General features: G+C 51.3%; 1 protein-coding gene across 21 annotated transcripts in view; it reads right to left on the bottom strand.

Moving 5' to 3' along the window:
• The window catches only part of Nfasc (neurofascin), a 165,429-nt gene that overhangs the window by 60,402 nt on the left and 80,466 nt on the right, over nucleotides 1-24,561 (bottom strand). For 16 of the 21 annotated variants that reach the window (XR_009057131.1, XM_057769531.1, XM_057769539.1 and 13 more), the window contains 6 exons: nucleotides 17,547-17,727; nucleotides 12,708-12,725; nucleotides 11,913-12,018; nucleotides 9,627-9,823; nucleotides 9,159-9,281; nucleotides 6,067-6,237 (listed from right to left, as the gene is read on the bottom strand). Coding sequence is in view for 20 of the 21 variants with exons in the window: in XM_057769531.1 (XP_057625514.1) it covers nucleotides 6,067-6,237; nucleotides 9,159-9,281; nucleotides 9,627-9,823; nucleotides 11,913-12,018; nucleotides 12,708-12,725; nucleotides 17,547-17,637 (706 nt within the window). In the remaining variant the exon portion in view is untranslated. The remainder of the gene's footprint in view (nucleotides 1-6,066; nucleotides 6,238-9,158; nucleotides 9,282-9,626; nucleotides 9,824-11,912; nucleotides 12,019-12,707; nucleotides 12,726-17,546; nucleotides 17,728-24,561) is intronic. The other 5 variants (XM_057769537.1, XM_057769549.1, XM_057769545.1 and 2 more) reach the window with 1 other exon arrangement.

The following is a 24,561-nucleotide window of genomic DNA, read 5'->3' as shown; positions in this document are numbered from 1 at the left end:
GAGGTTGCTCTAGAAACATTTGTTGTGTTTTGCTGTTAGGAAAATTCTTCTATAAATTCAACTCAAATCCTGCCTGTAATAGATGCAGCTTTTCTTCTTACCCAGTTCTTAGCAGAGCTAGCAATCTGGGAAGCTTTCACCCTTCCAGTGTACTCTAATCTCTCTCTCTCTCTCTCTCTCTCTCTCTCTCTCTCTCTCTCTCTCTCCCCCCATCCCCTCTCTCTGCGTGAGTACTTCTCCTCCTATAACTGTGCCTGCCTTTCTCTCTCGGGCTTCTCTTCCAATTCTCTGCATCTCCCTTAATTTAGAAACAGATGGCCTATATACAATCTAGTCCACATAAACCTTCCCCTTTAAATCCAACAACGGGTTATATATTAACAATGCCAATGTGTACAGCAGCTTAGCAGGCTATGGGCACACGATCCTCTTTAACCTTCACAACCATCTTCTTTAAAAAAAGTCCTGACCTCTGGAGATAAGCTGGGCTATATATGGCTGAAGTCACCCACTCATCTTCCATGGATCAAACAACTACATTTCCCTGCTTTACATAAAGCCAAGAAATTGAGCCAGGTGACCTCAAGGGCTCAGACACGTTCTGGATTTCAGAACACTTCCTACAATAGATATCTGGGGTTCAGTTTAGGAAAAGGCACATTTCACAGCAGTGCTCTGGGACTTCTGACACAACAGTGGCTAGCCCCATTATCTTGAAAACAAATAATCCCCAGAACTTAACAAAGGCCCCGGCTTCCTTGGGCAGTAAATCTCTTTGGCAGATTCTCAGCATGGTTTTCGCCGCTGGTGCCAAGTTGGAACCTTTGTTTTCCCTTGGCTCTCATTTCTTGTCCCATCCTCCACTCCAGACACTGATGGTTGCTTATATTAGCAATCTCAGCAAAGACATTCCTACCTATTTGAGCTCCCAACGATCTCCTTGGGGACCTGAACTCAGCTCAGAAGCATAGCTGATGATGAGAATGCTGAATCCTATGGCTGCTGAAGGAACACCAGGCATTCTGAAGCCACAGTGAGGGGAGCCCCAGGTGTGGGAATGGCCAGTTTCCCTATTAATCAGACCTAGCAGCCAGCTGTGGTTTGTTAGAATGCAGCTCTCATTGTGATTATTCCATGACTTGCAGACGTGGCTGGTGGCCACTGGATTTGCAGGAGCAGCCAGAAAGGCACAGGCGTCAGGGACAGGGAGGGACAACTTCATTCACAGCCTGGGAAGAGAACTCAGGACTGGATTTTTAATACCATTTTCTGGGGAAACCGTACATCTTTCTTAAAAAGAAGATTTACTTATTTCTGTTTTATGTATATGCATATTTTGCCTGCATGTAAGTGCACCATGTGCTGATACCTGTGGAGACCAGAAGAGGGTGTCAGATTTCCTGAAACGGGTTACCATGGAGGTGCTGGGAATTAAACCTGGATCCTCTGCAAGAGAGGTCAGAGCTCTTAACTGCATGAGCCATCTCTCCAGTCCTCTAGGAAAACTTTAAAGAGAGATGGGCCCGGGCTGTGGCAATACTCTCAGGAAGTAAAGCGCAGTTACAGAGCAGGCAATTCATATCCAGACACTGAAGAGTTAATCAGTTAAAGCTGTCTGTGCTCTTTACACTACCAGAAGGAACTGGTATTTCCTGTTTCCTCCTAACTGGGGACTCTCACCTATTATCAAATATCCTTTGTTATGGCTGAATCTGAAAGGGACCCCTTCCCTGGGTTCATGCCTGTCCCTCAGCTCCACGATTAAGGGCAGGTATAATGTCCAGGAGGGGAGGTCCAGCTGATAGAAGCAGGTAGCTAGAAGTGGGCCTTTGAAGGACATCTGACCCTTGGTTATTGCCTTGCTCTTTGCTTCCTAGTCTGTTGTGATGTGAACAGCCTTTGCATACCGGCCTGCCCATCGTGAACGAAGCTACCGCGCCTGCGTCCCTGTTGTGAAGGACCAAAACCACTCTGAAACCATAAGCCGACATAAATCTCTGATCTCTCAAGTCGTTTCTCAGATAATTTGGACAGAGTGGTGCCAAAGTCCATTTTCCATCCATCTGCCACTGATCTTTGAGTCTCTGCTGAGTCCTCTGTGGAGCTCTACCCTGCTGAAAACTACCTTCTAAGAGTTTAGCAAATGGAGACTCCCACATTGGAGGAGCAAGGAGGAAACACCTCCAATATGAGCCACCCCAAAGTCCCGCACTGGTCACCTTGCTCCATGTGGGCAGTGTCCTGAGGCATCCCTTTGGCACCTTGCCTGACCAGCTGTCCATTCTGCCACCCCGCAGGAGTTAGTGTCACGGTATCAGTCAAGTTAGCCAAAGTGGATTAGGACAGGAGAAGTTACTCCCCGGACTCACCACTATACATGTCAGGGTGGTTTCTTAAGGACGAGTCATTATAAGGGTTGTCTGCAATAAACAAAAGAGGGTGAGCAAACAGGGAGGCCCGGAGCAGCTGTGGGCGCAAACACAAGGAGGAAGAGAACAGAAATGCAAAGCCACAACGCAACCGAGGAGAGCGCCAGTGGGGTTTTGCGAAAGGAAACGGTGCACGGGGAAAAGGAATGCGCTCGGGAGAGAACAGCCAACACAAAACAACTCAAAAGGGAACAAAAACGGTTAACTCCTGCGAAAGAAGGCAATAATAAAACGAGATTATTTTGAAAGTAAAGAAATTAGGCTTGAGCTCTGCTTGGTCCATCTAGATTTTGAACAAATGAGGTAAGGAAGGATTAGTGTCTTGTAGCATCTTGTGGCTGGTTCTGAACCAGCTTCTCCCCAGACCCCAGGACTCCACGTCAGACCAGCTAGAGAAAAAGGAGTGTTAGTGAGTCCTGCGGAGGACAGCAAAGCCCTGCCTGGCAGTAGCTAGGCTGCAGGGGTAGGGGTGTGCGTGTGTGCCTGTGTGTGTGCCCGTGTGCGTGTGTACGCATATACACAGGGGGCCCTTTGCTGCAGGGCCCAGCAGCAAGAACATCCTAATCTGACCAAGTGGGCATCACTGTAGACCCTGACAGACATCTTCTGGGAGACCCTGGTGGAGGTTCCTGCAGGGGAGTTGGGGTCAGGGCAGCAAGATGAGGGGATGAATCCTACACCTGAGACCCGGAGCTCTCTGAACAGCACGGGTACAGGGACTTTCTTTAAAAAGCAAGTTCATTGGCTGCCATTCCAGTGTAAGGCGGCTGAAGGCCTGGGTCCTCTAGTCTTCAGTGAAGACATTTTAGAACAGGACACATAAGCATACCACTCTCCTTAGGTAGCTTTTTACTCTCTACCCATACCCTTGAGGGCTCGAATTCTGACAGTGCTCACAGGGGAGAAAAGCCAAGGAGACAACCTCCGAGAAGCCAGGACACAGTCCAACTTCCAGTGGCTGTGTTAGAACATTTGCATTCTCAAAGGCAGATCAAATCCCATCACAAGTAATTATAAGAGATTATGCAAATTATTTTCTGGGCCTGGCATTGAACTACACTCCCAAACTGTTTTACAGGCAGCAGTGGAAAGATTTTGACTCTCAGAACTGCTTCTCGCTGTGGAGCTGGTTGAGACAGACCTAGCTGCTTTGGAAGTCAGTTTGGACGGACCTGGCTGGAAGGTGGGAACTGGTCCACAGTGGGATAAAGGGATAGGTGGTACCAGGGAGGGGGTGCTGAGGCAGTGCTTGGGAGAGGATGTCCGTTCCCCAGGGGAGCAAAGTGCCATGCTCAGCCAAAGGGGGTCCTTCTCTTTCACTCCCATGGTGTCAGGTGGAACAGGGGCTTTCTCTCTTCTACAAAAAGACCAATGTGCATATCCATCCTCACTGGAGCTTTGGCAACAGGTGGAAGAGATCCAGGGAGATTCTGTCCTTGAAATGCCATCTGAACGCTAGCAGCAAGTGTAGCGTGCCCTCCATTGTCTGCCTTGCAGACCCCCTCCTCTCTAACTAGGGCGCCTCTTACAGTAGCAATGGAGACCTTGTGCCTGTCACACTATGGACAAAGATGTCACAGATGTGTCTTTATTGGTTTGATTCTCCTGCTTATCTTTTACTTCATCCTAAAACAAGTTAAAAATGATTTTTAGGTTGCTTGATATTTTATTATATACATATACATGTAAATATATGTGTATATCTTTCTCCCCTTCGTTGAATGCAACTAACAAAACAGTGTAAGGAGACCAATTTTGTCCCCAAAGGCAGAATACAGGCAGACTGCTTGGCTTCCCATCCAGACCTGGTTCTGAAGACAGCAGAGAAAGCCTGTGCCCTTTCTAGACAGGAAAGTCAACAGAGCCCAACTGTGCTATTTTAAGAAACTATGCCCAATGCTAGGCTGGCTCAGATGCCCAGGACTTGTTTCCAGCCAAAGTTGCTCTTGGGAGGACTCCAGGGAGCTGGCAGGACTCTGTTCGGGTCACCAAGAGGGGTTCTTGTCATTGGGAGGAGAGAGCTTCCAACGGGACAGGCAACTCAGGGTGAGGCAGAAGCAAGCATCCCTTCCGTCCTCTAGAGAAAAGCTTGCTTCTGGAAAGTTCTACTGCTGAGTGTCATTTAACCTGAACCTGCTCCCAGACTCTGCCCAGAACAGCATGAAGCCTGGCTCAGACCCTGGAGTGACAGGCTGACTCCAGGATACCCTTTCCAGGTGGACGTGAAGGCTGTTCAGGGTCGTCCTCTTGACAGCACTGTTCTTCCTCATTGCAAGCCCTGTCCTGGCTGAGGGTACTCAGAGGACCTGGGCAGGCCACCCCATCCTCCTTCATTCAGCCAACTGGCAGATAGCCACCTGAAGTCACCTAGGGAAGCCCAGCAGGTGAATCAATTTCCTGTCCCAGGGGTCTCCTGGGGTTGGTTCAGGAGTCAGAAAGCCAGCGCCTCTGCAGCAGCTGGCAGGGCTCCTTGCTGGGGTTTGAACAATCCCGTGGGCTGTCTGTTCTGTCATGGGCGACAAAACCCATGGGCAAAGACATATCACAGACCAGGAGGCAGGTGATCAGCGGAGTGTTCAGAGGGAAAGACTAGCAAGAAAAGAAAGCTAGGAAGAGGGAGAAGGAACAGAGAAAGGAAATGAAAAGAAGAAAATGAAAAAAAAAGGAGGAAGAAACCATGAGAAGCAAACAAGAGGAAGCTTCTCTGTATGGGCGGGCGTTCCGTCCCTGAGGAAAGGGATAGACCATAGAGGTCCCTGTCGGTGCATAACAAGCCTACCCAGGCTTTCCCCAGAGGACTGTGCAGGGCACATCAGTCCGTGGAGGTAGCCTTGGGACGTCAAGGCTCAGCCTCATCGTGACCTGTGGTCCTCCTGGCATGGCATCCTTCCTTTCCTCACCATCCACAGCACAGCGCTGACAATGACATTCACAACACGAGTCAGACAGATTAGACTCTTTAGAAGGTCCTCTTCCAGCCATGTCACATGTCCACGGTGTAAACAAACCCAGGTGACATCTTGAAGAAGCTGAGGGCTGTAGCTGAAAGCTCTGTCTGACTTGTGCTTGCATGCCCCTGGAGAGAGCCATCACCACTGTAGTGGGTCAGGGAATGCTGATTTGCTTTAGTATTAGCCCAAAACAATCAGGGGATAAAAACTAACCCCTACAAAGCAAAACATAAATCTTCAGTTTGTGATACAATATATCCATTACATTACAGAACGAAACACAATTTGTTCTGTGTGTCCGCTGGCCCTGGCATCTTATGCACTGGCTTTCTAGAAACACACAACCAATGACTAGAAATAAAAGGAATAAGCTGACTATACCATAGGGATCCTGATTTGATGGTCATCTCAAACTCCAGGAGTATTTGAATGAGAACTGAGGGCCCCAGACAGCCCAAGCCTGCCGAGGTAAGACAGGACTGGACCTTGGTATGTGACTCTGATTCCAACCGAAGTGCAAGCACTGGTTTAGCACAGGACCAAGTCTGACTCAAGACTTCCGCATCCAGAGATGCTGCATAAGGCAGCGGCAGTGGCTCAGGCACAATGAGCCAGAGAGGAATTCTGGGTGAGCCGCGGGTATGCACAATGTGTGGGCTTAGGCCCTGAGCAGGGCCCACACTTACTGGTAAGGACCTTGAGGGTGAACGGATTCTTCTGCTGGATGGTGTGGGTGAAGTGGAAACGTGCATTGCAGCTGTAGTCGGTCTGCATGTCCTGCAGCATGACGTTGGAGAAATAGAGGTCCCCATTGTGGCCCTGGGAGACACGCTTGTCCTGAGTGATGGGCTCCATGGCTGTGGGGAAGCAGAGGGATGACGGGAGGTTAGCAGACCCACTCAGTGATAATCAGCTCTTCTGATGAGGAGACCAGATGCAGGCTGGAGCTTGCTACCATTTAGTCAGATCCTCCCAATCCTGCAGCAGGGTGAGTCCACTCCTTATAGCAAAGGGAAGTGCTGAATGCATCCAAGGGGTACATTTAAACTCAGATGGCCATGTTCCCTTTGCCCAGGCTCTGTGGCCACACTTTTCTGATCTCAGTTCATGCCACAGCCTGACTGACCTCAAGGCCAGAGGGAGAGAACACAAGCCACCTGTGATTGCTCCTCAAGTCAGGAGCCAAATGCACACACAGGGAACACTGTGTGGGCAACAGCCAGTGCTCCTTCATCCTCATACTCAGTACCCCGCTGGGGCCAGGGCACATAAGAGCTGTGTTATGTATTTCTGATCTTGGCCTTGTTGCATTTAATCAAAATTCATAATCATCAATTATAGTACGGACTTTTATTTTGTTGACAAAAATAGCGATTCTCAATTATAGTTGTCAGATGTATGCCGACTGACGGTGTGCACTGCCGATTTTAAGAGGTCTTCTGGTTTTAGAGATAGTGAAGTCCAGGATTGAGAATGAATGGCATCCCAGGTGGCCGAGGATGTGACATCACTATATTTTTGAGACCTAGTGTTGATATACAGGGTCAGCTCTCCAAGCCGTCAGGAGTGCCCTATACTCCAGGCTAATCTACTTCCTGTTCCCACAACAGGGGCTCTGTCCTTCAAATCTTTCCTCAAAGATCTGCTGAAGGCCTACTGCGTGCCAGGTCACATGTTCTGGGGGTTTGTGAAAGAAAGACAAACCCTCAGTATAGCAGGGGAGAAGGAAGAGGAAGCGTGGGGAGGACAGGGCGCTGGGGAGGGCGGGCGGGGCGGCAGAAGGGACCCCATCCTCTGGGGAGTCCTGACAGAAGCCTGAAGTTCTGCATGTCTGTGTCAGGCACAGAAGACAGATGCTGCAAGGTCCCGAGAAGCTAGATGAGTGTGTCCGAAGCTGAAATGTCATGGCCTAGCCTGGAGCTGAGGCGCGTAGGGATGAGGGGGAAGAGCTGGAGAAGGACTGAGTCATGAAGGAGGCCTCCCCATGTCAAGGAGTCCAGGCTTGTCCTGAAGCGAGAGAGGAGCCGGAGAAAGCATGCAATCGAGGCTACCTGATGCTGTGTTTAAGGCTGAAGGAGACCTGCTGTGAATGAGATTGTAAAGCAGGGGAAAGCGCACAGGGCTCTGGGCTGGGGAGGTAATAGTGAGGACAGGAAAAAGAGGGCCACGAGATCTGCTGGAGAGGGGGCATGGCCCTAACTCAGTGATAAATATGGTGCTATAGGTGCCCACCAGCGACAGCCAGGCAACGTTCCCTGCAAAGGTAAGAAAGAAGGGAGCAATAGCGACTGTGTACAAAGCCATCGTCTCCTGTGAAACGGTTCCCAGTACTGCCTCCCTGCACAGCCCCACTGGGAACAGGCTGGACAGTCAAGGGTAGATGGATTGATGGATGGCAGGCAGGTAGGCGGACAGATTTACAGGATAATGGATGAGTGGCTAGACAGATAGGTGGATGGATGGACAGGGGAGGGAGGGGCAGAACGAGGGAGAGCAGAGGCAGCCAGGTGGACACGAAGGGAAAGGGGTGGGAAATCCAGGGAATTGGGCAGGGGTGAGAGCTAGAGAGCAGGAGCAGGCCCAGGGCGGAGGGCAGGGAATGTTCATCTCTTCTTTATTAGTGTTTCCCTATTATCTTAATTGAGAATGGGGAAAAACCGAAGCCTTTCCAGAGCTAGGTGACCATCAGTCCACAACTGATCCAGAACAATCTCTGGGTGTTGTTACCTGGTCTCCTATGCCAAACTCTGTCTCTCTTCAGCACCTATGGAAAGCGTCACTCTGGAACTCACGTCCTGACTTAAGTGTGGGGACTGGAGTAAAGCCAGATGGACCAAGGATGAAGCCAGACTGTTACCACCAGTTACCCTCTGGGAAACATTTGCTTTCTCCTCCTTCCTTATTCTTCATCTTCATCAGTGCAGTTACCAAAGACATCCTGCGTGTGTGGTCCAGCTCCGAACCCTCCTTCCCTTCACATCCCTGCCCCTGCCCTGCACACAGTTCTGTTTTATTTTCAGAAGAGTGAACAGAAGCTCAGAGTTTCTTTTTTAAAATTTTTTCATTTTTTTGGTTTGCTTTCATTTTTGATAGTCCTGGCTATCCTGGAACTCACTCTGTAGACCAGACTGGCCTCAAACTCACAGAGATCAGCCTCCCTCTGCCTCCCGAGTGCTGGGATCAAAGGCGTGCGCCACCTTCACCCAGCTAGATGCTCAGAGCTCTGAAGCAACTTGCTTGTGACCACACAGCAATAGCAGCCTCTGTGCACAGCTGTTTTGCACCACGTGGCCACTTCACATCTGCTTCTCACAACAAGTTGGTCTCCCCACCCACTGAACCCTCGTGTTAGATTCCATACTTCTGCGGCATCTCTCTTAACTAAGGCAACTTAAAGCAGGGTTTTGTTGCTGTTGCTTTTAGTGTGTTTTAGTTTTGGCTTAAAGATTCAGGGGTACTCTACCATGGTGGGGAGGACATGGTGGCAGAAGCATGAAGCAGTTGATCACACAGCATCCACAACTAGAGAGCAGAGATGCAGGCTACTGCTTGGCTTGATATCTCCTTTTTATTTAATCTAGGATCCCAGCCCACGAAATGTTCACCACCCATATTTAGGGTGGCCTTGTTTGTTTGTTTCAATTAACCTACCTAGAAACCCCTTACAGACAGGGATTTGTCTCCATGAAGATTCTAGAGCCCATCACATCTTCCACTCAACCCACCCACCGCACCCCCTGGCGCTGGGCTCTCGGTGAGACCAGGCTTCCGCACTCACAGCTGCTCATCCAGAAGATGACTGGAGATGGGAGGCCGGGTGGGGGGTTGCACTGCAGCGTCAAGGGGGCACCCTCTTGAACCACGACGGGGTCTAGGTTTTCCTTGGGCCACAGAGGAGATTCTAAAGAGAAACGGGAGGGGGAAGTGAAGCTGATGGCCAGAACTGGGCAGGCTCAAGAGAAGGGGAAGTGGGAGAAAAGGGGAGACAAGAGAGAGGATGTGGAGGTCGGATCCTGAAAGGAGGGAGGTGTTTTTTGTGACAGTGGACGCTCATCTCCAGCTGGCCTCCCCTCTCCCCTTCTCTGGTGCACAGAGGAGCTGGTAAGGTTGTACAGGTTAGTCTGAAAGGTTTTCTTTCTTTCTGGAAGCAATCTTTCTGGAGTGGGAGAGACCCATGGAGGGCAGGGCCTCCTGCATGCCCCCCACCCACCAGGGAGCCAGTAGCAGCCCTGTTCCTGGCACTCACTGGACACCTGGAGGCGGATCCGGTTGCTAAGCGCCGTGCCAAATTTGTTTCGGGCGAAGCACTGATACTCCCCTTCGTACTCCTCAGGTCGTCCGCCACTGCGGAAGTCAATCACCAAGGTCCCAGATCGCCTCCTCATGGACACCCGGGGGTCCTTGGCGATGTTGAAGAATCTGCTGTTTCGAGTCCAGTGAAAGCTGCGGACGACAGGGGCCAGGCGACCCATATGTATGGGGCTGGAATGGGTCAGTTCCTAGTGCCCAATCAGTGGCAGGTTTCTACTCCACCACCCTACCTCTGTGCCAATGGACCCAGCCCTGGCTGGAAAGAGCCACCTGATAAGCTTGGGAGCATGCAAAGGCCTAGGTCATGTCTACTGCGACTGTCCATCTGTGACTGCTGCCACTAGCTAAAGCTGGTGACGGGTATCATGTGTCCAGCTTCCCCAGCAGGTTCTGGTCTGCGAGAACATAACTCAGGGGTAAACAATGGTGCCTTCAAAAACCAAGACAAAACAAAAACAGAGTCAGCCACTTTCCTGACCTTGTGACATTCCTAGTCTCCTCCTAGAAATGCAGACTCCTTAGTTGACCAACCCACACGTGCCACGGGGCCACCTCTGCTCTGCCACGTTTAGTAGTATAATCTGCTCTGAAGACATGGGTGGCAGAGGCTGCCTGCTCCTCGTATGACAAGTGCTTCGTGAAGACCACGAAACAGCAGCGTGGGGACCACGGCAGGGCGGCTTTGAAAGAACTGGCAGGCTAATGGAATAAATCTGCAAAGAGCCTAAAATGTACCCGGACTCGGGACCTGGGGGTGTGGGCTCAGGAGTAGAGCACTTGTCTAGCATGGCAAAGGTGCCATCACCACCACCATGTCCCTCAGCTTGTTCTAGGAGGATGCTGCAGCCAGCCACACACATTCTTGGCTCCCTGTGCTGATGTGGTACAAACACAGCAATGGCTGCTTAGAGTCATTGTCCCCACAGAGGTCCCAAGTGGAAAAGACCAATCTTAGAGCATGCTCACTAGCGCCCTGACTGGCCTTCCAGGGTGACTCCCACCGGGATGAGGGAATTCCTGCTGGTTCTGGGCTCATCAGTCTTGGTCTGACTGTCTCACACAAACCCAGAGGCAGAGCAAACCTCCGCCCCGCATGGTCCCCCGAGGCTGGACACACTCTGCCACTTTGAAAATGGAACATATTATTTAACATCTTCACTTGACTAGGGTATGTCGTTCAGCAGAAACAGATCTGGCCTTGGTGGTCAAGGAGTAGATCTAAACCCTGGTTCAACCAAGCTGGAGACTGGTAGGAAAGGCATTTAAAATCACCACCTCTCCTGAGGAAAACACTGGCCCTGCCACGGAGGAAGAGGGGTGGATGAATAAGACCATGTAACAGCACGTCACAGTCCGGATAGGACAGGTTTTTCCTTCCTGTCTACTGAGTTCACACTTGAGACAAACACAAGCTCAGAATGAAAGCCTTGAGTTAGCTAGGAAGAGGGACTTCCCATAAACTAAACGTGGCTGGAGGATGGCCACACAGGACAGCAAAGCACATTACACCAAAAGTCTGAAAAAAACATCTAGTTGTGTGGGGGGGTATGTTTGTGGGGAGTGTGGGTATATGTGGATGGGCGGGGGTATGTGTGTGGGTATTGTTGGGGGGTGTGGGTATGTGTCGGGGTATGTGTAGGTATTTATGTGGGTATTGTGGGGTGTGTGGGGTATGTGTGTAGGGTGTGTGTGGGTATGTGTGGGTGTGTGTGGAAGGTGTGGGTGTGTGTGGGTGTGGGTATGTGTGGGTGTGTGTGAAAGGGCAGGGGTATGTGTGTGGAAGGTGTGGGTATGTGTGTGGTGTGTGTGGGTGTGGGGGGTGTGTGTGTGTGGAAGTGTGGGTATGTGTATGTGCAGGGTATGTGTGTGGGGGGTTATGTGTGAGAGTATGTATGTGGGTATGTGTGGGTGTGTGTGTGGGGTGTGTGTGGAAGTGTGGGTGTGTGTGTGGAAGTGTGGGTATGTGTGGGGGTGTGTGCACGTGATTGCTGAGAGGTCAGGTGCAGCTCATGCTCCTGAAGTTGGAGTGACAGGTGATTGTGCACATCCTGACAAGGAGGCTTGTAACTGAGCTCAGGTCCTCTGCAAGGGCAGTACTCACTTGTAACCATCGAGCCATCTCTCAAGCCCTGTGCCAAACTTCTCAGTTTGCTTGCTTTACGTCTGACCAAGAAGTGGGTCATTTCAACAGTGACTTCTAGGCCCCTCCCCCTGCACTCACCTGGGGGCGGGGTTCCCTTTAGCTTCACATTCAATCAGGATGTTATCACGGGGGTCCACGATGTGGTCCTTTACCGACTGCTTGGTGATAGTCGGGGGCTGGGTCACTGCAACAGGACACACGCAGCAAGGGTCAGAACTTCAGGGACCTGCCCTGGACTTGGTTTAGGGTGTGGCTAAAGTCAAGAGCACCAGGAGTCACCTGGGCAAGCAGGCAAGCAAGCAGGTATGAGTAGTACCCTATCTAAAGATGCAGGATAGGGGTGGATGTCGTAGGTGGAGCACAGGAACCCTTTAAGAAGATCTGGGCTTCCTCTGATCACCCAGGATCACATCCCAGTGCCCAGTACGTTGCACAGGGTACCACAGTCCCCATTGAATGTGTGCTGAGTGGATACAGGAACGAAACCAGCCATGACTGCAGAACTTAGGACTGCGATGGTTCTGAGCCACGAGTCTCAACAGATGGCCAGACTGCTGAGGCAAGAGCCAAAAGAGGCTTCAGTCCCTTGGAGCTTCACAAGGGCTTCCCTGTAGACCAGCAGGCTGGTGTTCTGCCCAGGGGTGCAGTGCCAGTCACCATAGTAGCTGTGGCAATCCCAGCTGCCATCTGTAGACCGTCTTCTGCCCGCTTACCCATCCTCCCTGCTCTGGGCACATTATCTTCCATTGGCAGAGGACTCACTATAGGGCTCTAGGCTTGAGCAGCACCCACAGGCAACGAAGAGGCCAGGCCCTCCGCCCTCCCTCCAACCTCCCAGAGGCTCCAGGGCATGGAGGCATGCGAGGCACTTACGCTCATTCTGAATGCTTGCTGTTAGTTCCAGTGGGTTAGCATTGGGAGGGGGAGAGAAGGAGAACACTGTTAATGCACACGATTGACCAGCTAACTGTCGGCCATCCTCCTGTCCTAGCACACAGGGTTGGGGTGAGGAGACGCGGGAACAGCACCGGCCGGGCATGGGGATTTCTCCCAGATGCGGAGTTTGACAGAAGAGCCAGGCTAGGCTGGAGAACAGACCTACAAATACTTCATGGAAAAGGTGTATCACTGGGAAGATGGAGACTCCACAGTAGCAGGACCAGTAACCACCAGAGATGTTACCAGGGAAATCCAAATGTCCCCAAATGACAAGGGACTCTTCAAATGCTGCCCCGCATCTGACACCATTGGGAGAGGAGGGAGTCTTGGTGCACAGGGTCAGCATGGAGGTCTGGGGAGCGAGCAGAGGAGTGGACTTTACCACTTCTGTGGGACAAAGGTCTAACATATAGAAGCACCGAGGACCCAGCACTCCGGTCCCTCATACACTGTTTGTCTCTTACACAAAACCATGTTCTATGGAAGTCCTGTTCCTGGGGCGACAGTATCCCAGCACGTGGCCAAGCCCACCGCTCCTTCTTGTGTCTTCCACAAAGGAGACAGAGAGGTAGGTGGCACACATCCTCACCAGCCCCATCTGCACACACTGCACACACGGGCCACGTACAGGTGTGCTCCTGATTCCCACACTCTAACCAGCAGGTTGCTCACTGCAGCTGGAGAAGATGCAGGCTGTGGCTCCGAGCGCCTGCTGAGAGCCTGGATTCTCCTCCGTTACTTTCTTTCAATGCTGGGAGTGGAACCGGGCTGGTGCTCGACTGCGGAACCCTACCCTTTCGAAGTTCCTCATTTCCGACAAATCCCTCCGTGGGGCTGAGGCCTGCGAACTGTGCCTTGGGTAGTAAGGTTTCAGACATGGAAAGCAAGACTTGGCTCAAACAGATGTGGAGAAAAGACAAAACATGTCTCTAGGACTCTTCAATGTCTTCTCTTAGGCTATCATGAGGAAGCGACATGACATCGTCACGTCATGCTGGAGCGGAAGTCAGGCGTGCACGGGCACTGTGGGCTGCCTTTTCAGGGTGAGTGTTGTTGGGGAGAGCAGGAGGTAGGGGCTTTGGAGCAGAGTCAGGGAGACTTGATGTCTTCCCACCAGAGTGAAGAGACTCGGAGGAGGTGCAGGCTCAGAAAGGGCAGCCTTCAGGGAGCCAGGGTTCACCTAGGCCCAAGAGAGTCGGGGAAGCAGAGAAAAGGACATGAAGAAGGGATGGTATGTGGCAGGAATGAGCAGGGCATGCAGGCTGTTAGCAAAAGAGTCTCCACGGTATGGCTTTTCAAAAGGTTCCGTGAACAAGGTGGTGTGGCCTTCAGAGCAATCAAGAGATATTCTGCTTTTTACTTGTCCAGGTCTGCCTGGGCTGGAAACAAAGGAACAAAAAGCCCGAGAGCAAAGGCAGGAGGCTCTGAATGCGGGCTCCGTGGAGTTCCCTGCCACAGCACGTTCCTCTGTATGTGATCTTCCTGCTAAGACCAATCATTCTGACAAGACTGAAAGCCAGTGGGGCTGGGACAGGAGTCCAGGGAGGCAGGGGCCAGTCTCCAGACAGGTAGGGCTGGCCCTTGAGTACTTTTGACCACCAGCTGGGCTCCGGCTTCATTTCAGGACACACTGATGCCTCTTGGCCCTGATGCACCCTGCTTCCAGACTCTGACCCCCTTCCATGGTATCTTGAATTCAAGGGTGGGTGATCTCACGGCTACAGTCGCGTGGACGCTGGCTTCGGAGACAGAATATGACTAGTGTCCCCAGAGGTTGTTGCAGAGCTTTCAAAATCCATCCTTAGTGACATCATTGTCCTTGATATTGCGGACAATGGGGATCCGTCAGTGAGTGAAGATTCCCAAGTCACCTTAAAGTGGGCTGGCTGCTGACCCCGCCTGGCTAAGGACCTTTTGAGCATCTATTTGCCTAGTGGGACAATGACATCTCAGTCACCACTCTGCTCCCAAGGGATTTATTGCAGGGACAGAATCAAGCCAGAAGACAAACTATGATGGAGAGAAGGTAGTGGGGACAACCTATCTGAGGACAAGGACAATGGTGCTCCTCTTTGTCACCCCACCACGTGTTCCTCCTTCCTTTCACAGAACTTTCTGTCTGATGATGTTGGATAGAGGATGAATTTATGGTTTTGGTTTCCAAGGGGGAGAAAATGGGCCCCTACTCCATCTCTGTGGGTTAAGTGGGTGCCTGTTCTCACTCCAGGGCTCTACCTTCACGCCTCTCTTTTCTTCCTGGGCTCTGGGAGCTAGTTGATCTCTGGACTCTATCCTGGGATGATAGAGGATGTGGGGCGGGCATGTTACTGAGGCCATCTCATATGGGGGGTGGGAAGGAGCATCTCTCCGTTCTGCTGTCCTCTTCTGTGGGCTCCGAGGAGGGGATGCTGAATCCTCTTGAGTGGAAGGAGGATGGAAGAAAATGCAAGCAAGCTTCCAGGAGACTCACTTTTTGGCAAGGCCATTCTGACTGAGGAGGTGACCCATTACTTTTTTTTTTTTTAAGGTCATTCTGTTCTCCATTGGGCTAATGGGAGGGAGGTGGCGTGTGACTTCACTGGCAAGGCAATTGGAGCCAGAGGCTGGGCGCGTCAATAAGGGATTGTGCAGCCATCCAGGGTGCTGCTCCAGAAAGCTGCTGTGCCAAGCGCCAGAGTGGGAGCAGTGTCCCTGCCCTAGAGGCACAGAGAATGCCCTGAAGGGACAAGTGAGTAAGCACCCGGCAGGACGGTCTCTCTTCTGATATCCCATGTCCCACCCTCCCAGCAAAGGGGTAAGTTAGGAACACCTGACTGGTCCTAAGCCCAGATGGCAGGGCTGTGGTTAAGTCAGGGGAGGAACCTGCTGAGGAAATCCATGTCCTTGTTATGTCCTTGTTCTGAGGTCAGCTTCTGTAGACGAGTCATTGAAATGGGTCCACAGCAACCAGGAGGCACAGTGCTTTGTGGGGTGTCCATCCTGACACAGCCAGAATCAACTACACCCATGTGGTAGAGGCTCCTCTCAGAGAGGTGCAGCTGTCAGGTGCCAGGTCTGCCTCTTCCCTGCTCCCTAACCCGTCAGCTAAGGGTGGCATCGACATCCAGACTTCCTGTTAGAACCGCACATACTGAGATCATCACCGCTCTCAGGTCTCTGTCTGGCCTAGGGCAGCTGCAATTCCAGTGAGGTCCACGGACTAAAAGAAAGCAGGACCAACGTTCCATAGCACAGGCAAGAGACCCAGATTCCATTCTGCCTTTATCACCATGGCAGCTGTGACCCTAAGCAAGGAACGGCTTGATCTGCAGAGACAACATAGAAGGATGGGTCCCCAATCCCCTTCAGGATGTTGGGATGGAGAATCACTGGTGAGGAAGTTAGGGCCCTCAGCTTTCTGCCTCAGGCAAGTACATGGTTTTCCTATTGTATTCCCGTCTCCAGTACAGCTTAGAAATCCGTATTTTCAGTATAGAAGCCCAAACCATCTATTTCTAGGTTCACGCTGCAGGAGCCCCTCCCCCACCAGACCTGCGTATCTAACGGCAGCTGAGTGAGAAGTGGCAGAAGGGAAATGAGCCTTCACCATGTTCTCGATAACCTGATTTCCTCCGTGCCCTCCTCTCCAGGGACACGCCCTTATCAAGCCTATTAAGACTGTCTGCCTGGCTGTTAATGAGAATCTCCTTGAGCCGGCCACAGCCGGTCACCATGGGAACGCTGGTCTCACAGCTCTCCTCTCTTCCTCCTTCCCCGTATAGATCCTCGGGCAGGAGTGGTCTTGGCCAGCTTGCTTCTGGGATCAATTCCTCTGGGGTAGCTGTTACTGGAGGAGGTCTGGCTTTAGAGCTCTGTGGGGCCTTCTTGGAGGCCATCTTCCCCTCCCGTCTCCTTCATCCATCTGTTAACTGGAGAGAGTCCAAGTCTATCTTGGCATCACATGGACTCCATGAATTCCTTGAGCCCGAGAATAGGGGGCAGAGGGGCTATGCCTATACCTTAGTGCTAGGATGCGAGGACATCCAGCACACGTGTCAAAACGGTGCATGCTTACACACAGGGCCAGGAAACAAGGAGCCAGTCAACAGCCACCAGGGAACACAGTACCAGAGACGGAGAGAGAACCAGACATCAGCGTGGCAGGTCAGGTTCAGACAGACGCTGCCACCATGAGCAGAAATGAGCCCCATATTTTGATAGTTCCAAGGGAATCCTGGGATAGAAAGAACCTGTGCCTGGGTCTCCCATGGTAACACGTTATGGCTTCATGTCTTACTTGGCTGTGTCTTTTACAAAGAAAACACCCTAGCCAATCCTCTCCCAGGCTGTCCACCATCATCCTTATTACTCCAACCAAGCCTGCACATTGGCTCTGGGTGGATTTAGTTAGAGAGACTAGTAAGGACACCCTACCACACCTGATCCTGGAAACTGCTTTTCGAAGGGGTTAAGTCAAGGGTAAGGCCAGGTGGATAAGTACGAGGAGCGAGGAGAACTCCAGGCGGCTCTCTGAATTCCCAACTGTGTCACCCTCGGTTCCACTTAGCAGGTTCCAGGCAACACAGAGCCCAGCTTATCCACAGCCCTAAGAAGAGGCCTGCATCTTAGTTTCCAGTTTCCCAGTAGGAGCCTACATCAAGTCTTGGGAGAAAAGCCCAGTCCAAAGCCTGGAATCCACTGTTACCCCTCTTCCTCTCATCTCCCTGACCTCCCTCCCCAACGCCAACTCCTCCAGTTTCAGGAGTAAGATGAAAGAGTGGGCACAGAACTCACGATCCATTGGAATCTCAATGGCCCCTCCGGGGCTGAGGAGGAAGAGGATGAGGGCTGTGTGGACCCAGGGTAGTGCCTGCTGCCTGTCCATCCTCAGCACCGGGCCTTGCTCCCAGCTGCCCAGCCCGCGGGCTCTCGACGCCTTGTGCCGCTCCACGGGGGCTTTTCAGACAGCTCTCAGCTAGAAAAGAAAACAACAGCAAGTGAGTTTCTCTTGAACTCGCGTTTTGCTCTACTCCTCACCCCCCAGGGTCTCAAAAGACTTGAGTCTCCCGGCCACAGAGTTTGAGAATCTCCTGGACCACGGTTTATAACTTTGGAATCAGACAATCCATGGCTGTCCTATAGATTATAGGGTTTGGAAGTGCCCCTGGTCTCTACCTACCCCATGTCAGTAGACCCAGCCAGCCCTGTCGCCAATCAAAAACCTTTCTGGACATTGCTGCTTGTCCCAGATGTCTCGGATGCTGCAGGTGGCATCTCCAGAGAACAAATCCACCAGTGATTAAGACCCAGTATGGAATAAAGGTACCTTCATAGAGGAATCGTTAGAACACACACTGGCCTGGAGGTCCCGAACAGATAGATGTACCAGCTCAAAGTTTCCCTGAACTTGGCCCTAACTCTCCCCAAGAGTCTCAAAGACCTCAAGGGGCCTTTCGGCCACTGAGCGGGAGTGTGCTAAGTGTGCCTGGAGCAGAATGGGTAAGGACCCAAGAGTAAGATCTCTCTGATGATCTTCAACTCTATGGGGAGGCAGGAGCATGTCCAAGGAGACGGGATGGGCTGGGACTCAAGCTCAGCACTCTGAGACTGCCTGGAGCTCCGACTACTCCAGCCTGCCAGCACTATGGGGCCTCGTCAAGGGGGAAGGCCGCAGATGGAGACGCCAGAATCCCTTCAGCTTGTCTCAGCAAACATTTACATCATCTCTACTCCTGCTTTATTTGGCTGGAGCTACAGTCAACTACACCCACGCACCCATCCATCCAAGTAGGTAGAGGACAGAGCCCAGGCAAGAGCTCCTCAGAGGTGAGGCCATTGTTCTGGAGTCCTGTAGTAGAAAGCATCACCAGTCACTACCTCCCTATGCCAGAATGAGGGATCTGGCTCATATTTCAGCAGCTGACCCCAAAACTAGTCTCTCCCCCCATGTGTGTGAGTGTGTGTGTGCGCACGTGAGTGTGTGAGTGTGCATGAGTGTGTGTGCACTTGAGTGTGTGAGTGTGCATGAGTGTGTGTGCACTTGAGTGTGTGTGTATGCATGAGTGTGGGCATGCGTGCGTGCGTGTGGTGTGTGTGTATATCTGGCCTCCATCTACCTGCCTTCCTTCCCATGGCCACCTCCTTGGTTTGGATCACACCAGGGTACCAGGCTAGAGTGACTGCAACGGCTCCCTAAGTATCCTTCTTTCCTTCTTTCTGGGGAGGGGTAGAAGGGCATGGTTTGGGCTCACTGACCACTGTTTGGCTCAGGACCTGCCAAGTGGTAGAGTGATGGAAAAGGGACAGGTGTTCATCCTGGGAATCTTGATGGAACTAGGAAGCCAGAAATTATTCATTAATCAGAAACACGTTGGCAGGGAAAAGCCCAGCTGTTGGGGATGTTTGAAATTCACAGTTTAACAGCAGAGTAGATAAATGACATCAAGATAACCACATTCTGTTCCTGATAAATCCCTTCTTTGTTCTCAGGAACCCATCCCCCACACACAACCAAATGTTGAAAGAAAAAAAGCTCAACTGTTATTTTATTTTATACAAGCTACTTAATTTTAAACAACTCCCTCACTTTTTAGATAAAGAATTAGTAGCAAAGAAGGGCAAGAGACTTGCTTAGAATCACCCAGCTGGTTAGTTAAAAGCTAGGAAAAGAATTTCGGCATCCTGCGGTCTAGACCAGGACTTTTCTACCCAGCTTCCTTATCTTTGTTACACAGCAAAGTCCCAAAGTAAAGATGCTATTTTAAAAGTCAGTATAATTTGTCAGTTTTCCTGAAACTTAAACAGAAAACTATCCATGACCCTTCAATTTTACTAGGTATATGTGCCAAGGATTTAAAACAGGTTCTTCAGCAAGTACATGTGGACAGCTGTTCATCAGAGCATCACCTATAACGGCCAAACAGTGGAAATAGCTCAAACATCCGTCCGAGGTGGAGAAATGGCTCAGTGGATTTTTGGACGATTATCCATCCACAGAAAAGAATGAAATATTGACATAAGCTATTCTGTGAATGTGTTTAGTGAAAGAGCCCACACTGTCACATACAAATGACCCCATGTATAGATTTCCTATAAATACCCAGAATCAGTTAATTGTAGAGACAGAACACCACTGGTGCCAGCCAGACCCTGGGGGATGCCACAGGGAGTGACTGCTAGTGGCATGACTGTCCTCGGAGAAATAAAGGTGGTTTGGAACTAGACTAGAGGCACACGTTGTGAAGGTACTGACTGTCAGTAACTTGTGTACTTAAAATGGTTTATTTTTAGATAAATTTCATATCAATAAAAGAAAGGTATAACATCGGTCTCTGTAACATTCTCACAGAGAGGGAAAGGGGCAGAGGAAGGTGGGTGACTGGAAGTAGAGACATAGCAGCCACCCCCTCCCCAGCACAGAAGACAGGCGCACATTTGCAACCCTTCCCACACGCTGTGAGGAGATTTCCACCCTGTGGAGTCAAGGGGATGGGGGTTTAGAGTTCTAGCTCTGAGACTAGAAGACCAGAGCACAGTGAGACAGAGCGGTCCTCACATCAGCAAGGCCCACGGTTCCCCCAGCCTGATAACCAGGGGAAAGGAGGCAAGGGGACGGGCCTCCAGGCCTACAGCAACGACATCCACATCTCTAAAGACTGCCTGATTTAATGTCAACCACAGTGGCACAGCCATCAGTCCATGGCCAAAACATGTCATCCCCTAGGTTCCTTTGCAGGCCTTCCCAGTAACATAAGGGGTGTATTCACTTTGCTTCCTGTTGCTGTAATAAGCCCCCCTCCCGACAAAAGAATGTTTCATCTCACAGTTACAGATTAGTTTCTCTCTAGAGGAAGTCACGGGCAACAGGAGCTTGAAGGAACTAGTCACATCCATAGCCAAGAGCAATTCAGGACCCCCTGCCCAGAGGAGGTGTCACAGTGGGCGGGTCTTCCCACCTACATTGACCAAGGTAATCCCTGACAGACATGCCCACAGGCCAATCTAATCTAGACATCCATCACTTCGACTCTCTTCCCAGGCTATTCTAGACTGTATTCAGTTGACAACAGAAACTAAACATCACAAGGATTAATGCAATAGGGAGATGGTGGGTGTGTGGGCTCTGATAAGAGCCCCTCGGTGGGATGAGGAAGTCTCATTTCTGGTTCCCTGTAGGGAAATTGAAGGAGTGAGGAGAAGGAGAAGGCTGAAGACCACCCACTGGCCACCAGAGACTTTGAATGTTGGAATGCAGGACAAAATGTTTTTGTTTAGCGTCACAGGGGTACAACCAGGACCATGAAGGAGGAAGTGTCAGAGAGGAGGTTGCAAGGAGAAGCCACCCATCAGCCATAACCACCACACACCACGAAAAATAACCCATCTGAGCAGAGCGGCAGGCACCACTCAAAAGTGTAAACTTTTGAACTCTTAAATGTCTGGGGGAGGGACCAAATCAAGTTTCAGATTTTTTTTTCACCTTGTGAACATGGATGCTGAAGAACTTCTGTGACCTTGTTCAGAAACAGTCCACACCCTTGAGCAACCTGCCTGAGAATCTGTGAGCCTCCTGAGCAACTTAGATTTGAAATGTGAATTTGGTCCTGATGGGCCATCAGGGAGGATGCTGGCATGGGGGCTCCTGGTCTAGTTCAATGGCACTAGCCACATATTCGGACTGTCTGCTTTAATGTCATATCCCCACTCACAAGGCAGAGGCCCCGGCCTCAGAGCTTTGTGCTTCTCTACTGATACGTGGAGATAATCCTACCCCAGAAGCACGTTCCCAGGGCATCACGCAGCATTCACGGGACACACAGCAAAAGCACCGCATATGCTTGCTGCTGTCATGGATCAGGACTTCTCCTCCCAGGGATGAAGGGTGTGCACACACTGGCAGCCTGTGTGACTATCCACAAGGGCTGAGTGGCTACACGAATTATCCACTCATTGTCCCAGCTTGCTTTCCTATCCCTCCCTTTTGTTTTTCTGGGTCCCGGTGGCTCCCCCCGCCTCCCCCCGCCCCCAGATTGAAGGCCCCTGGTGTTGATCCTACAAGCTGTCTCTGGCAGATGGAATAGGTGCCCACAACTCCCTCCTTCAAGCTGTTGCCTTCAGGAGCGACATCCCCACAGCCCTGTCTCAGGCAGGCTGTGACAGAGGTACAATATGTCTGACGTGACAGGGAAAGACAGGCAGCCTGGAGATATGGCTCAGCGGGTGGCTCTGGTCCCCTGAGCAGCAGCTGCCACAGGCTTTCGGGCAGCAGACATTCATCCACGCTGCAGCCCCACCTGGTGCATGCACTGAGCTAGGGAACTCACACGTGGGTGGAAACAAGGTTTGTCCACTCTCGCGTACCCCACACTTCCAAGGGGATCACAGGAAATGGCCAAAATGAAGTGACCAGGAGGCTTAAGCTCAAGGATGAAAACACCATCGATGCACACATGCTGTAGCAGCTCTATCGAGCAGGCGCAGAAGCGTGAGGGTGTCTTCCCGTAGGCAAAGGAAATCCATTAACTGTGACACAGGAGGATGATGGAGCATTGTTCAAAACTGAATGGAACTACCAAAACATGAAAAGATGGAGAAGATGCTTGGATGGATAGTACAAAGTAAATGAGTTCAACTATACGTCATTCTGAAAAGGACAAGACATGCATTCAGTAAGATCAGAGGGTGCCAGGAGGTGAGAGACATAAATCTGGATCACACCATACTTGTGGACTGTAGACTCGCACCATTACAAAAATTTCAGACCCAAGAAATACACGATAGCAAGTGTGGTTCCTGCACTACTGGGGGCTCTGGTGATAATGGTACATGGCTCCAGGACTATCATGGGATCCAGCAAAGGACAGCACTGATGGAAAGCCTCTGCCATGGGGTCAGCGAGTGTGTGCAGTTCTCGGTACCAACTCAGTTCTGCCAGGAAGCTAAAACTGCTCTTTAAAAAGTAAGTTTATTTAAGGAGGAGGAGGAGAGGAAGAGGAGGGAGGAGGAGGAGGAGGAGGAGGAGGAGGAGGAGCCTGGGTTAACAAGGGCCTTTGGAAGGTGATATCTGGCAAGCGATGTGGCATCCTGAGTGTCAAGAAGGAGCCAATCTTGTAAAGGTGGGTCAGAAAAAGCATCCTATGAAGGGAGAATTACTTGTGCCAAGGCCCCGTGGCAACCAGGAGACTGTGACATGCAAGGAACGGAAAGAAGACAACGTGGCCGATGAAAGTGTGCACAAGGATGGGGACACGACACTGTCAGGAAGACGAACGTCTACTCAGAGGCCTCCGATGGCCAGCATCAGGACCTGAAACTATATCCCAGGCATCCCAGGTTTTCAGCAGGAATGACGCCCTGGTGAGATCTGTGTGCAAAAGCCACCCTGGTTGTAGTGTGAAGGGACCAGATGGAAGCACAGAGTCACTTTGGCTCTGCAGTCTCTGAGCAAGGCCAGTCTTCAGTTCCTACCCTCGTATCACCCAAACCTGGTGCAGCCCACTTCCCAGCCCTGAGGGACTTTGCACCAAGTGTTCAGGGATGAGGATGGAGCTGACATTTTCTCAAGACCCTTAGCCCCAAGTCTCACATCAGGCGAGTGGAGCATTCTTTGGAAGAGCTTCAGGATCCTGTTCCGAGGGAGGTGCAGGAGGAAGCTGGGTGTCCGGTTTCCACAGCTACTCCTCAGGCAGAATGCCACTGGGATGGGCACTTGATGACTGGGTTTTGTCCCCAAAGCCTAGTTCACTAAGAGATCAGCAGCTCTGCTCCGTCCCCTCCCCCACATTGGTCTACTTCTCAGTCTTAGAAATACTGGAACCAGGTGACCACGGACTTCATCCTCAGAAACTGGGAGCTGAAATAAATCTTTATTGCTTCAAGTCAAGTTTCTCGGCATTTGTCACAACAAAGGAAAAAATGATTAACTTTTTCAGTGACTTCGGTTTCCCTCTTCAGACCTCTGTTCCCATTTTAGGACCAAGCAGGGAAGCTGTGTATATTCCTCAGCCCCCCAAGACTGCAGGGATGTCCTCCAGCTTTCCCACCCACCCGGAGCCTTCCTTTTCCCACGCTGAAGCCTGCCCTCTCCTCATCTGCCACATGCAAGGGATGGAGGCTGGCTCCCGATCCAGCTCAGAATCCATAGGTTCTCCTGTTTGCCCTCCTTCTGGGTGGTCACTGATGGCTCCACAGTCTTTTCACACAAATCGCTGTCTTCTAAGTTTGCCTGGACCAGCTTTCCTTGTCACCTGACTCATCACTGATCACCCAGGCTTAGGTCCCAGGGCAACCTCTTTACCCAGAAGGCTTCCTTAGCCTTCCCTGGTCACTCCCTCCCGCCAAGTCTGCAGGAGTGAGACTTTTGGGATAGTCTCACTGTAATGAATGTGACTTCTTGGTGCCAGCAAGATGTCTGTCTCCCCAGCTGTACCCCGAGTTTCTTGTGGTTGCAGGCAGCATCTTATCCAACCAGAAGGATGCCGGCAAGCACGTACGAGGTGCTCACTCACATTCAGGCTCTCCGCTCATCCACAGCACTGCTCCCTTCCTGGGAGAATTTCCCACCCTTCCTAAGAGGGGCTTACTCTACCCCAGTTCCAGAGCAGGGCCCAAGATTCGACACAATCAGCACTGCCCAATGCACCCCCAACTATTTAGGAACAGACACCTGCTGGTCCTTGGCGACTTTCACCAAGACAGCTGGGGAAGACACGTTTCCTTTCTCTTGGGAGAGACCTTTCAGGAGCTCACGAGGGTATATGTAGACGGCAGGTAGATGGCTGGGTGAGTCTTAGTGGCAGACTGTTTGTCC

This window comes from Chionomys nivalis, chromosome 5 (assembly GCF_950005125.1).
Source record: "Chionomys nivalis chromosome 5, mChiNiv1.1, whole genome shotgun sequence".
Lineage (NCBI taxonomy): Eukaryota > Metazoa > Chordata > Mammalia > Rodentia > Cricetidae > Chionomys > Chionomys nivalis.
The sequence above is the reverse complement of the archived record's forward strand: the minus strand, read 5'-3'. Positions and strand labels throughout refer to the sequence as shown.